Source organism: Dendrobium catenatum, unplaced genomic scaffold, assembly GCF_001605985.2.
Source record: "Dendrobium catenatum unplaced genomic scaffold, ASM160598v2 fragScaff_scaffold_621, whole genome shotgun sequence".
NCBI lineage: Eukaryota > Viridiplantae > Streptophyta > Magnoliopsida > Asparagales > Orchidaceae > Dendrobium > Dendrobium catenatum.
The window spans coordinates 2,900,655-2,916,020 of NW_021319083.1; the positions used below are offsets into that span (position 1 = coordinate 2,900,655).

Below are 15,366 nucleotides of genomic sequence, written 5' to 3' on the forward strand. Positions count from 1 at the left end.
ATTCGAGCCGGCTCGCGAGCTCACGAGCCGAGCCGCTCAAGCTCGAGCTCGAGCTCGTTTACTAAACGAGCTCGAACTCGAGCTCGAGCTCGACTCGCGAGCTTGATAAGCTCAGCTCGCGAGCCCATAAACGAGTCGAGCTTGAGCTGGCTCGCGAGCCGGCTTGGCTCACTTACACCCCTACCCGCAGCATATCAAAAGAATTTCTGGATCGTCATCCTCAACAGAAGAGGAAACATAATCAGAGTCAAAAAACCCATGACACCAATCAAGATGCACACGAAGGTCCAACCCAGAATTGTCCCTCACATTATACACCAAGTCACGAGGGTCAATTAAGTTAACCGGCACATCCACAAACGAATTCTAAACTAAACCAATTTTGACAGGGGTTGAGATGGGGGCATCACAAGAAGATCCCACACACCCAACCACACCCAAAATATCACTATAAGAAACAGACCCAATCGAGCCAACTACAACCTCAGGAGTTTTAGAAAAATCAGCCAAATTGGCTGGGCAGACACCACCGAAAACAAGGGAGCAGCATTAACAGTGCAACCAAGTTTATTAACCGCACTATGACTAGCCTGAGGGGACACAACAGTAGGTAAAACCCCAACTTCAACATTCTCACAAAGGTTCACAGAGGGCACCTCAGCAACATCCTCATCAGCTGGACAAAGATGATTTAACGACATAACGAGCACTATCGCAGAACAATTAGGCGTCGGAGAGCCCAATTCCAAAATTGGGGGAACAAAAGGTAATGCATCATGGGACAAAACAGTAGCAGCAACATCAAGAGTACCGTCATCACCACCCGGCACCGCATTGTCCACCTGAACAACAGACTGCATGACTGAAATAACAGACGGTTTCAGAGCAACGTTAGAGCCATTATCAAGAACATTCAAACCAGACATATCACATGGAGCAGCCACAGGCTTAGGAATATTTAGAATGGGATGCAAAATAGGGCAAACATCCTTAAAATGACCTAAAGAATTACAATGCATGCAGAAATGGGGAAGATCATCAAAAATGACAGTTTGAACATAACCCATTTTCACAGAACCAACCCAAATCATTTAAGGATATTTTTTTGTAACATCTAATTCAACAAGAATACGAGCCACCGACGGACGGGAACCCAACGCAGTAGCCATATCCGACTTGAGCGTGCGACCAAAGAGAAAACCCATTCCGAAAAGGATCCTAGGAGAAAAGAGATGGGGTCTGAGGTGAGGGAAGGAAACCCAGATAGACACAATCGGAGAGTCCACCTCAACATCCAAATTAGGGGACCATTTCACCACTTTCATGTAGCAATTTTGCACAGAATAAGATCTTCAACATAGATTGATTGAGTTGATGTACTATTTAGCTCAGGGTTAGGCTTATTCAAATTGATTTGACTTAATTATTGGATGATCTTCAACATATAGTCAAGGCGCAATCATTAGCATGATTTAAAATAAAAAGGGTATAAATACTCCAAATGCAGGTTTTTGAAAATATTAACATTTGGTTTGAAGTAGAAAAATATGGAATAAAATTTTGAGGTATATAAAATTAACCCTCTTTTTTGTGAATTTTTTTAGATATGATCAATTTTCAAATACACTAACATTTATCATTAGCAGCGCCATTGCCACTACAGTGCTCACTATCTACCATCAATGCTAGCCACCAACCATCACCTCCAGCCATTGGGCATCTTCATCATTTGGACTTTACAGTGCATTCATTTAAACCCAAACAAAAAAGAAATGTAATCATTTAGATTTATTTTACATTCATCCAAATAACTCTAAATAATTCAACATTATATTAATTTCACACTTTATTTCATTTTATTCTATATTTCTTTTTCAATATATCAAATAGTAAAATATCAATAACTTGTAGAAAGCATGCTACTTTAGTGGACAAAAGAATGTTATTTTATGCTTCGTTTGAGAGGATTTTTTTACTGTTTTATAAAGCTACCTTTTAATAAAAATTCTTTTGAAAGAAAAAAAAAAGCTGTGTTTTAAAGTTGTCCCAAACGAAACTTTAATTATTTGAGAGGTATTCAATATAACATGTTTCATTCTTAAGCTGAGAGGTGTCAAAATTGTATCTAATGAATATAATACTGTCAGGTTTCTACAATTTCATTTATCCTACAGAGCATATTTTGCAAATTATCTGAAAAGTATGACTGACTTCACTATTTTGATACGATGATTGGTTTTCCTCACGTATAAATGTCTGTTTCAGCATAAAAGCAACCATTGAAAAGTATAAGAAGGCTTGTGCTGATAGTTCAAACCCAGGATCTCTTGTGGAGGTTAACTCACAGGTAAGTATGATCATACTAGTCATTTATTCAGGATAAAATTTACTAAGGCTTCATTTGTGATGACTTTCTTACTACTTCTTAAAATTGTTTTCTAGCACAAAAGTTAAAATTTTTGTACACAAAAGCTGCTTTAAGAAGAAGTAAAAAAACTGTCCCAAACGAAACATAAGTCTCTGCATATTTTAGCAAGTACTAGTTTTTTGGCACATTGCTTCGTATTCGATTTTTCTTTGTGAATAATTTTTATAATTTCCTGACATATGATGATTTGTCATGCAAGTGAATATTTCATTTCATCAAAGCTTAAGAAGCACTTAAATTTTCATTTTAATTATAAGTGAAGTTCCACACCAATGAATAAAGCACTTCAACTATGTTTGACAATATTTCATCCAACAATCATCTAATGTCGAAAACAAGAGCAATTATTCTGTGCGAAGACCGGATGCAAAATGCAGTCCGGAGACCAATCAAAATGTGCCACGTCAGCGATACCGAGCCGCGGTACCGAGCACAGGGTGATGTGGCACATTTTGGTTGGTCTCCGGACTTCGTTCGGCGTCCGCACAGAATAATTTTCCCTAAAACAAATACTTCATAGGAAAGTATGTCACTTCTGTACCTTTATCAACAAATGCTGTAAGCGAATGTAAAGGAAATTTTTGGTGTCTCATGTGCTTTCCTTTGCTTTAATTTTGCCAATGCAGCAATACTATCAACAAGAATCAGCAAAACTGCGCCACCAAATTCAGCTTTTACAAAATTCAAACAGGTAATCTTTTTTTTCTTCTCCAGATATATTTTGATTTGAAGGAACACATGGCATACTTTACTGCAACCTTGAACAAGAAAAAGGAATTAGAAAACTTGGAAAATAATAAAATGTTATAACATGATGTTTCAGGCATTTAATGGGGGAAGGATTGAGTTCTCTTACTTTAAAGGAGCTGAAGCAACTTGAAAACAGACTTGAAAGAGGCATTACAAGGGTCAGATCAAAGAAGGTAACAACATCATAAGCGAATGGCTTGTTTGCTATCATTAATGTCTTACCAAAACAATAGAACGTAATTTGCTGCAGAACTTCCAGGATTTGGACGCTATTTGCAGCAAAACATAATAAAGTTTTCTTATGTTCCTTGTTATAACATTTTGGGATCACTTTTTTTTCTTCTGTTTCTTAAGAACATGCTTGTTTAGTGCATCTCTTGCTACATTTATTTTAATTTAAAAATAAATCAGGTAATTTCTTAAAACATTCAAAATAACTATGAAAGTGTTTTCAACATTTTAAAAAACAACTATCACAATCGACTAACCTTCATCATAGCCTTCATCGTCTTACCAACGGCCACTATTGTGCTACTAGCGCCGTCACTACAATTGCATTAATCAACATATTTAATACAATAATAACAACATCAAGCCTTTGCCCCACTACATGAGGTCGCCTACATGAATCCTTTTTCTCCATTGTCCTATTAAAAGTCAAATTCTAGTTTAAATATAATAAAGAAAGATCATTTCTAATATTTTTCAACCAATTCTTTTTAGGTCTACAACCATCGTAAAATTTGTTGAATATTTATGATATTTAATACTAAATAAAAATAAAAAATTTATATTTTTAGGATATCAAATATGTTTTCTTTGATGTTAAAACATAAAAGAATGAAAAAAAACAAGAAGTTAAGTGACCTCAAACGACTAGTAAAAGATTAGAGGGTTAAATTTAAAAAAAAAAAAAAAAGCCAAAACATTGACTCTGTGTCTGTTATTTCCTCGTCTTTGTTCAACTTGACTAGACACTTACAATTCCATTATCTTCTTGTCAGCATGAGCTGCTCTTTGCAGAAATTGAGTATATGCAGAAACGAGTAATCCCTTATCCTGCACCTATTTGCTTTTAGTTTCTGGTTACTTTATAAAGTTTGAGAGCATTTTATTCTTCTAAATGCAGGAAGTGGAGCTCCAAAATGACAATATGTACCTTAGGGCCAAGGTAATAGATCCAATAAAATGTTTTGTTGCAGATCTATAAAACTATTATTACTCTCTACAGCTTCAGTCAGAATAATGGTTTCAGCAGAAGATTTTCGAAGCATTTTCTACTTTGAACGAAATCCTTTTAACTGATCATTCTTGAAACTTTCCTATGCGAATCATATTTATTGATGCATTTGTTTAACACTCCTGCAATATGAATGAGGTTTGGTAGGAGGTAGTCAACCATTTTTTCAATCACCCCATCTCGGCTACCGCTTACATATTTTTTATGGCATGTCAATTGATGCAGGATAGTCATGAAAATAGAGGATAAAATGCAATAGATAAAAACATTGAAAAAGATAAAAAGATTAATAAAAGTAAGGAAATAAGCAAACCTCGTGCTTATATAAAGGGAGATCTGTCCCAGAAGGATTTCAAGGCTATCTAATCAAGTTCAAATCACGAACTGCATGAAGAAAAATCTTGACATCCAAAGTAAAATTTTGTTCATGCTATAAAACTAATTTGATTTCAAATTTCATATTTATCGATGAATGACATAACAAACTACTAACAACCACTTAATCAACTACTAACAAACAATCAAACTGCTAATAAATTAAAAATTGTTAACAAACTGCTAATAAATTTAATGATATTGACTAAACAAATCTTAATAAAATAATGAAGTCCATAGGATACATAATAAAAATTCAAATTTTATGTCCAAATCAATTCCCTTGGCTGTAGAACACTATTCTAGAGAGTGGAAGTGATAATACATACAAATAAAACGTCATATTACATCAGCCATGGATCATCAAATAGTGGATGGTACTTCCAACGGACTAGAAGATGATATCATCTAAAAGGAACACCAACAAGCCCACATACCAAATTTGGAGTCCACCAAAACCTGAAGTAATTCCAGATGCATTTCCACAATATGTTTTAAATAAATATACTTTTCCTGCAACAACTCCATATCTATTTTCATAGATAGTTGTAGAAAGGTTATATGGGCCCTAAATAGAATGAAAATGATATGAAGGCATACCAAATAAAATAATCAGCATGATTTGTAATGTATATAAAATATTAAGTTAGTTTGTTAGAAATATAATATATGATATAGAGAAAGCATATAATCAAACTCCACAAGAAGTGCTCTAGAGAGTTCTAGAAAAGACAAGATTTAAAAATGCTTATATTTAAATTGTTAAGGATATGTATACAAGAGTTGTTACTTCTGTTCAAATACAAGGTGGTTCAAATATTTCCCTATTTCAATTGGATTACATCAAAGATCAGCTTTAAGCCCATATCTTTTTACTTTAGTCATGGATGTTCTTACTAGACATTTGCAAAAGGATATATCCTGGTGTATGCTTTTTTTTTATGATATTTTCTTATAAATAAGACTAGAGAGGGAATTGATGAAAAACTTGAATTATGGAGGTCAACTATTGAGTCTAAAAGTTTACGTTTGACTAGATCTTAAATCGAATACATTGAGTATAATTTTAGTAATAGATCTAGTGGTTGAATTGTAACATTGGGTAATCAAATCATTAAAAAGAGTGTACATTTTAGATATATCAAGTATATTGTTCAAAATAATGGTGAAATACATGAGGATTTTATTAGTAAAATTTAAGTTGGATAGTTAAAGTGGAAGAATGCATCGGGCCTATTGTATGATAGAAAACTATCAAAGTATCTGTCAAACTTCAGGGAATATTTTATAAGATGATAATGAGACCTACAATGCTTTATGGTAGGGCTGTCAAAATCGGGTCACAAGTCGGGTTCGGGTTCAACCCGGAACTGACCCGACACTATTGGGGTCAACCCAAACTCGGCACATTTTTGAAAATGGATAAGATTTTCAGACCCGAACCTGACACACTTTGGGTTCGAGTCAACCAGATCGGACCCGTAATTGCTATTCAGCAAAATCCCGTAAATTTGCATTGTTCGTTGTCGCCTGTCGGTCTGAAGCAAGAAGGCTCGAGTTTGGACTTCGGCGGCGGGACGATGGCGAGGAAGAGAGGTCGGCAGTGGGACAACAAGAGTGCGTCGAATCTTGTTGGCTTTAGGCGGTGACTGCTGCGGTTTCGATGTTTCGATGGCAAATGAACGACGAGTGGACCGGACGAAGAGGCAACGACGGTGACGAACTGCATGGCGGACATGACTGACAGAAGCGATTGGCGGACATGACTAACGAACGAGTGACGACGTTTGTGACGAACGAACTACCATGATTTCTCGGGTCACCAGAGTTGTTTCCGGGTCAACCTGAACCAGACTTGGTTTTACAAATGGGTCGAAATTCTTAACCTGAACCCGACCCGGCTAGGGTTCGGGTTGACCCGAACTCAAAATTTTTGAGTCGGGTTTGGATCGTGTCAAATATTGACACCCATACTTTCCATTTTATAAGGCATGGCCATCACAGTTGGATTTCATTAGTAGTTGTCAATTTTCTCTATGAAATTCACTTTTAATGTTAGAATAGTAAATTCTCTTTGGAGCATTTGTATAAACTTGTCACCTTATGTAGTTTTTTTTTGCAAACAAAGTCTTGTGACTTTTCATGTCTAAATTATTATTTGTTAATTGCATCAAAAACAATGTTGTGTTTAAACTATAGCTTGATTGATTAGAGCCTTGATAGTTGTTGCCAAATTCTTTGGTTCGATGATTGCCTATGACATAATAATTCGTATTTCGTGAACTTTAGGTTGGGTGAAAAAGAGAAATGAAGTAGCAAAAAGTTTGCTAGCAAAAAGCCCTAAATGAGAGTTTTTTTTTCATATTCAGTCATAAATGACACTTTTCCAAGAGAAATAAAGTTACTAATTTTTAAGGCAAGCTTGACTTGGATGTAATATGCATGCAAATTTAATCAAATTTAGCGTTGATCTAAATTTTCCTAAATTACACTAAATATTTCAGGGGGTAGGTGATTGGGATTAGGGATGCAAAAAATTGAGAAGATCCGAAATCCCAACTCGAACCTGACACGAAAATTTCGGGTTTGGGTCCTGATTTTTGACCCATTTTGAATTCCAGGTCGGGTTTGGGTTGACCCGGAAACTTGAAAATGACCTGGAATCCTGTAGTTCGGCTTATCTACGGGGTTTGGCCGAAGAAGCGCACGAAACGGAGAAAGTTACCTTCATAGCGAGTGAACTCCCATTGTTGCTTCCAATCAAAATGTTGTAACTTCCGATCCCACCGGAAGGGAACGTCGTCCAAGGAGCGAAGTCGAACAACAACGAAGGAGCTGACCAAGTCAGCAACAACGAAAAAGAGAAGATAAAAAGCAAACCCTAGACGCCTCTAAGCTCACGAAATGGAGAAAGTTACATTCACAGCGACAGCGAACGAACTACCGTCGTTGATTCCAAGCGAACTCTCGTCGTTGCTTATGATCAAAAGTTACCTTAACGACGGAGAAAGTTACCTCTATGCAGGTCGGATTCGGGTTGACCTGAACCTGAAGCGGGTCAGGTTTGTGTCCGACGGGTTTGGGTCAGGTCGAACAATGTCAAGTCAGTTCCGGGTGGGACCCGAACACGACCTGTGACCCGATTTTGACAGCCCTAACGGAAAGCACCAAACTAAGTGGGCGGATAAATTTTTAAACAAAAAAGGGCCCATGCATGCCACCTTGTGGACTAACATAGCGTAAATGCTACTCATGAAGTTTTTCTTAAAGTTATCAAAGCACCAAGAACAAACATGGTATGTAGTCCGCATATTTAAAGTGTTAGCATCATGCAAATTATAAGAAATGGGTTTATAGTGAGCACAAATATCAGTTGACTAAATGATAGAGTTTATATACCAAAGATTTTTTGCACCTTCTAAAAAATGTTTGACGATAATCTTATTTAGGGAGACACTGCATCTCTCTCTCTCTCTCTCTCTCTCTCTCTCTCTCTCTCTCTCTCTCTCTCTTTCTCTCTATATATCCCGCCAATCAAATCATTTACTCCTGCAGCTTATTCTTCAACTCTCAAAAAATGGTGTAATGTGTTCTTCTAATGTAAAACTTTCATGCCGTTTGCTTTGTGCAGATAAACGATAATGAAAGAGCGGAGCATGCAAATATCGTTCAAGCAGGGACTGATTTTGACAACCTTCCAAACTTCGACTCCAGGAATTACTATCACTTAAACATATTGGAAACAGCACCTCATTACTCACACCATCAAGATCAAACTGCCCTTCATCTTGGGTACGAAACAAAAGCTGATCATTCTGCATAGAAACTTCACACTTACTCTTTGGCTACATTAATGTCCTAATTATGCAAGCTTTACATAAACTTCTAGACTTGGTCTTTCAGCAGTCTTGATACAGTATCAAATGTTAGAAAATCATACTATATTTTTTTCATGTTGACATGTTCTAGTTTGTGTTTTGATGTTAAAGGATGCGTATGTCATGTAACTACCAAATACTCACTTCAAATAATTAATAGGAACCTGATAACATCTATGATGCAGCATAATTGAGGAAGTTTTATGAATTCCAATGTTGTTCCCCCCTTTGCAGCGATGTTAAGGTGCTGATTTTTCTATTGTTAGGCAATGGCATACTCTAGAAAAATACCCAGGACTATGAAGAACCAATGCAGCATTTGTGTTTTAACTTCTATTGCCCAATAGAAAAAACAAAAGAGAAATTAGACAGTTTAAATAATTTCATAGAAACATGCTAGAGAAATTTAGATGAGCAAGGAAAAAGGCAGATCATACAAGAAGTACTCACATTTCCGTATAAATTTATTTAATCTTTAAATGTAATGACATGTGGTCCCAGCTCTTGTAGCCATTCTAATCATGTAATGGGACATGTGCTGGATATGTAATTAAATATTATGAGGCACAACACTTGTAAAGGGTCATTGTTTGTTGTCGAACACCTAAGTTGGATGCTTGGCACTCAAGGAAACAATTTTGAAAATCATATTCGGTGGTGCTATTTTTCACAGAAAACTCTATGGTCTGTTAAACAATATTTGAACTTTTCTTGAACTCGTATCAGCACATAGTGAACATATGTTGGATGCATTACAAACATTATGCCATGAGAATTATGATTTGTCATATATCATTTAAGTCCCATGGCATGATGAGATATTATGTTAATCCTATTATTTCTCATATTTGATTTTTCTTTTTGGAAAGTTTAGTGGCTATACACAAATTTGATGACTAGGATTACATCCTAGGAACTTGCTAACTTCCTAATATCTACAACATCCTATAATTGAGTTTCGTTTGGGATGACTTTCTTATTGCTTCTAAAAGTAGCTTTCTAGTACAAAAATTAAAATTTTGTACTAATAAATTGCTTTAAGAAGCAGAAAGAAAGCCGTCCCAAATGAAGCTTGAATCTCATCTGCAACAGATTTGTGCTTGGGCATTTAACTTTTCCAAAAAATGAAAAAAAAAAAGAAAAAAAGAAAAAATTGCAAGGCTTGCTTTAAATAATGTAGCCAAATTGATTGCATTTAACTTTTCAGCAAATTTTTAAAGAAATTGAAGTAAAATTGTCAAGAAATTGAAGAATGAATTAAAATTGCTTTAATTCACTAAAGCTTCATGCTAACCAAACAAAAGTTACTTTACATGCTAATATTTCACTTTATATATCAAGCTTTCACCAACCAAACTGCCTTTTAAGAGGGCAGTGCAACTGCTATAACAAACGTACATAAGGCTGAGTTTATTTCCAAAAAATAACAGAAGAAATGTTCATGCATCTGAACCAATATAAGGCAATTATATAAAAACAAAATTCATGAAAACATAATGCTCTTACAGAATGCCTTCCGTTAAAGGCAAAACAAAATAATATCACATTGAACTATGGAAAATGGCATCTATATTGAATGTCTAAGCTTTAATTTGAACCATGCAACACACTAGGAAATAAACTGCATTAAAATTTTGAAAACAAGGATAAATTTGACATGAGCTGGTAAAAGTAAAAATTACAGAAGCTGTAGCAGTAGAGTCAATAATTAAACCCAATAAATAGATTGATCAATAATATTACCTTGAAAAATAAAATTAGGTCCTCACCAATAATCCTGACAAGAACAAGATCCATCCCTAAAATGATGGAAGCGACTCCTATCCCTTACAATAATTTCCCTCTTAAAAAGTTTAGCTATAAATTTTATTGCTTCATGGCAATCACTACAAACTCTAAGGTTCTTCACCACTCGAATCGGCTCCATTTTCCTTGTGTTAATCAGCCCAAAAGCAATAGCAATCCTCTCACTATGATACAAAACAGCATTTTCTTTCTCCTCATCCTCTATATCATGAAGTACAGAACCTGTTCCTGGCCGATAACCCAGGTTCCTCAGCTCCCTCTCAATCTCAAGCAGAAAGATGCTAATCTTTTCAAACTGCGGATGTGAAGTATCACCAACAACAAACTCATGAACCACGTTATTCACCTCCACAGAGCTACACCCAGGCACCTTGTGAACCCCTTTCTCAATCATGATTGCCCTACAGGTGTCAACATCTTCCCATTGCTTTGCCAAAGCATAAATGTTGGACAAGAAAACATAATTCGCCCCATCATTAGGATCCAATTCTAGAAGTCTTTGCGTCACATGCTCGCTTGTCTTAGTATCTCTGTGAATTTTACATGCACGAAGCAAGCTGCCCCAAACTACACAGTTTGGTTTGATGGTCATTGTTTCTATAAAGTGCAATGCTTCTTGAAGTAGACCTGCACGACCTAGAAGATCTACCATGCAGCCGTAGTGTTCAATCTGCGGCACTAATCCATAAACTCCAAACATTTGAGAGAAATATCTTTTGCCTTCGAATATCAAACCAGAGTGACCACATGCAGATAGTAGCCCAACAAATGTGATCTCATCTGGCCTAATTCCACTAGTTGTTTCCATTTCAAGAAATATTTCTATGGCTTTTTTTCCATGGCCATGCATTCCAAAACCTGCAATGACAGAATTCCAGCAGAAAACGTTCTTCGAAGGCATTCCACGGAAGACCTCAAGTGCAGTTTCAATGTTACCGCATTTAAAGTACATATCAATAAGAGAATTTCCCAAAACAACATCAATATTTAAATGGTGGTTGCAAATATAAGCATGAATCCATCTGCCCGTATTTAAAGCACCTAAATGACCACAAGCTGAAAGCAAGCTCACCATAGTCACTTCAGTAGGCTTAACATTTTCCATCTGCATCTCCCGAAACAATGAAATTGCAGTACCAAACTCCCTTTGATGCAAATAACCAGACATCATAGTATTCCAAGTAACTGAATTCCTCGCATGACCCATACGTTCAAACAGCTGATGTGCAACGCTAAGCTGTCCTATTTTACAGTACCCATCGATCATAGCATTCCAGGAAACAATATCCTTAACTGGATTCTGATCAAAAATTTCCCTAGCTAAAGCAACATTGCCTTGCTTGCAATAACACGTGATCATAGTGTTCCAGGAAGCCGAACTCTTCTTTGGCATTCCCTCAAATAACTTCCTCGCATCTTCTGTGCGGCCATTACCACTCAATGCAGCAATCATGGCGTTGCAAGCAACAACGTCCTTTTCAACCATTTCATCAAACAGCTTCTCGGCAGATCCCAAAGATCCTCTTTTGGCATAGGAATCGAGTAATCCTGTCATTAGAAAGAGATTGGATACAAATCCCAACTTCAGAATGTGGCAATGGAGGGACTCCCCAACGCTGGAGGCCTCCTGGGCACAGGCGCGGAACATAACTGTGAAGATTGATCTGTCTTGGGGGATCTTTTGACGGACCATTTCTCGGTATAAAACCAAGATTTGTTGAGAGGAGAGGGATTCGGCATGGGAGCGGAGGACATGATTCAATGTTGACGGGATTTGGCTGCAAAGATTCTTAAGGAGGAGGCAAGCAGCGGAGAAGTTGCGAGAACGGGCACAAGATGAGAGGAATTCGGAAAGGAGAGGGGTAGAGTTATGGAGGCTTGCGTTCGTTAGAATTTGGGCTTGGATTTGATGGAGTACGGCAAGGGGAAGAGAAGGGGAGTTTTTTAGACGGCGGAGAAGACGATCGGAATGAAGGCTTCGAGCGACGGAGGTCATCAACGGTGGACGTGACCATGGAACCGTTGGTTCGCTAACTGATTTTAATCATCTACTCACTGCCATCCAACAAATTTTTTCCCCGTGGAAAAACAAATGTAAAGGATATTAACTTCAAAATAAGTTGGCATTAAGGGGCTAACGGCTAGTTGGGATTACTCATATTTATTTTATTTTATTTTATTTATATTTTGATATAAAATAAAAATACATTTGATATATTAACATATGTTATTTTTATTTTTATAAAAATAGGTTAATTTTTAAATATATTTTCTTATTTTAAATCATGCGGCTTAAACTCGTAACTTTATAGAAACAACTTTCTTATTTAACCAATAAGACATATTTCCTTTCATATGAAACATATTTAAAAAATAATAATTCCAAATAGACCTTTAAAACAAAATTCTTTTTTTATTAATTTTGTGGAGAATGGACCCCTTTGAGAGGAAAAGTCCATTTATTTTTTAGTAAGGACAAAAAACCTCGCATAATATTATTATTTTTTTAATTTTAATAAATATTTATACATACACGTTATTAGAAAAGTTATTTGATCAAATACAAATCTAGATGTAGTACTTAAATTGAAAATTTCATATTTAAATTCAGAATCATCCAAATTCCAATTTTAACAAATTTATAATTGAAATAAATATTTTGATGAGATGAGTCTAATGACACTACAGTATTTTGATTTGAATCCAAATGAGTCTATAATCAAATTAAAGCATAGTTGAAAACTTTATGACACTTTTTGATGTAGGGCTATCAAAAGAGAGTTTTGGATCGGGTTCGGGTTAAATCCGAATCTTACCCAACACTTTTTTAAACTGATCCGAATCTGTCTCATTTTTGCAAAGGGGTCAGTTTTTCTGATCCGAACCCTACCTGCTTCTTTTATTTTTTACTAAAATAATTATATTTAATTCGATTTATTTAAATCGAAATTGAATTAAGATAAAATTTACTTCAATCAATTTAAAATAAATCAGCTTAATTCAGTTTGGGCAATATGGTTTATTATTTTTTGAAAATAATATTTAGTTATTTCATAACAATCTTCTAAAACCCTCCTAAATCAATTAAAAATGGGTCAAATCAGATTAATTTTGGATTTCTGCATCAACCTGAACCGACTCGATTTTACAAACGGGTTGAAATCCCTAACCCAAACCCTAAATTTTCGGGTTGGGTTCGATTCAGATGTTCGGTTCAGGTCAAATATTGACACCCCTACTTTGAGGGACAAAAAAATCGATAAATATTTCATATTTGTAGTTAAGAAAAGCTTTTTGACAAAAAAATCTCAGTGATCCCAAGATCAGTTAAATAAAATATCATTAAGGAACATAAATGTCTAAGGATTATTCTATGATCAAATGCATCAATATGGATCAATTAATAAAATGTTAGAGATTTTTGGCTAAAATTAATAAAATGATACACCATAAACTATGAATAAATAGATATTCTTCTCCTAAGAGGGACCTTAAATGGGACGTTGGAGCTTAACCTAAACTTAAAGGTTGATAAACCTTGTCACATTCTAACCCAACTTAACCGTAATCTTAACAGACTAACCTAGATCCGGGTGAGACAATAAAGTTGCATAAGACCTATTTGGAAAAAAAATGTCATTTTATGTTCTAATCAAATACTAAAAGCAACTTAATATTTGAGGAAAGAGCGGATTGTAGTGAGAGAAAGAGCGGATTATAGTGAGAGAAATTAACGACTTTTTGATTTCCCTGATTTCCCGCGCGTCTTCTCCATCTCCGATGACGGTGGAGGGTCGTCGTCCTCCATCTTCCGGCGATGGTAATGGTCATATCCCTATTGTGGCTCCAGTAAAGATTCTCCAGCGAAGCAGTCAAGGTTTTTCTCCCCTGCTTTCGGTAATGTAAACAAGGTGTTCGATCAAGATCCCAGGATAAGGTTTTCTGCTAGACCTTTGGTGATAAGAGAGGGAGGCTGCCTCTCCCCGGTGAAGAATAAAGAATGTATTGGTAAAGGTAAAAAAGTTGTTGAAGAAGAAGCTGAGGATCGGGATGTTAGTTTAAATCCCATGATTGATAGAATTTCAACAAATAATCTTGGAACGAAGAAAATGGATGATATCTCATCAACAGCTGTTGGCTCAATTTCTGAAGAAATCATGATAAAGAATTCAATGGAAGTATCGATGACAGGAAAAGTCATTTTTGGTCCAGTATTACAGAAAGATATCACTTCTGATGCATCTGGAAAACATAATAAAGGAGATTGGGAGAATGTTCGAGTTTGTGAATCAGCAGTTCTTGGTAACTGCAATTCTTCTGAAGTTTTGATTCCTGGTTTACCACAGACAGAAAAATGGGATTTGATTTCGGCTTGGAATTTGAAACCAAACTTCAAAGTTATTAATTTTGACTACGGGGAAAATTTTGAAGGAGTGGTAAAACTTCATCAAGAGAGTGAATCTTGTAATACTAACATACTTTCAAAGTCTTTGGTTGTTAAGGTTTTTGGAGAGGGAGTCCCTTATCATATCATAGGATCAGAATTAAGAAGATAATGGAACCAATATGGCAGGTTTCATATGACCTTGCTAGGAGGAGGATGGACCCTGTATGCTTTTGAAGAAAGGGAGGCGATGAATTTGGTTCTCAACAATGGACCTTGGTATGTGAATGGCTGCATTATTGGACTTGATAAATGGTCCCCTGATTTCCATCAATCTTCATTGAAAGGTTTAACGGCTCCGGTCTGGATCAGATTACCCACTCTCTTTACGGAGTTGGGATAAAATCAATGTTTGTCAAATCATTTCTATGGTTGGAAAACCTTTTCTGATTGATGATAACATGTTCCAATGGGGAAGGCGTGAATTTGCTAGAATCTGTGTAAA

The 15,366-nt window shown here is 36.0% G+C and overlaps 2 protein-coding genes across 2 annotated transcripts in view; one reads left to right on the top strand and one right to left on the bottom strand.

The window, feature by feature from the left end:
- LOC110091827 (floral homeotic protein AGAMOUS) overlaps positions 1–9,164 on the top strand; it is a 29,473-nt gene extending 20,309 nt beyond the window's left edge. The window contains exons 2-7 of the mRNA XM_028695090.1: positions 2,266–2,347; positions 3,055–3,119; positions 3,252–3,351; positions 4,183–4,224; positions 4,308–4,349; positions 8,425–9,164. Of these exons, the coding sequence (XP_028550923.1) occupies positions 2,266–2,347; positions 3,055–3,119; positions 3,252–3,351; positions 4,183–4,224; positions 4,308–4,349; positions 8,425–8,616 (523 nt within the window). The 3' untranslated portion in view covers positions 8,617–9,164. The remainder of the gene's footprint in view (positions 1–2,265; positions 2,348–3,054; positions 3,120–3,251; positions 3,352–4,182; positions 4,225–4,307; positions 4,350–8,424) is intronic.
- A 1,158-nt stretch (positions 9,165–10,322) lies between these two features.
- On the bottom strand, positions 10,323–12,582 carry LOC110116755 (pentatricopeptide repeat-containing protein At3g62890-like). Its single transcript, XM_020850457.2, has one exon. It carries the CDS (start codon positions 12,471–12,473, stop codon positions 10,437–10,439), a length of 2,037 nt encoding a protein of 678 aa, XP_020706116.1. The 5' UTR covers positions 12,474–12,582; the 3' UTR covers positions 10,323–10,436.
- Between the last annotated feature and the right edge of the window lie 2,784 nt (positions 12,583–15,366).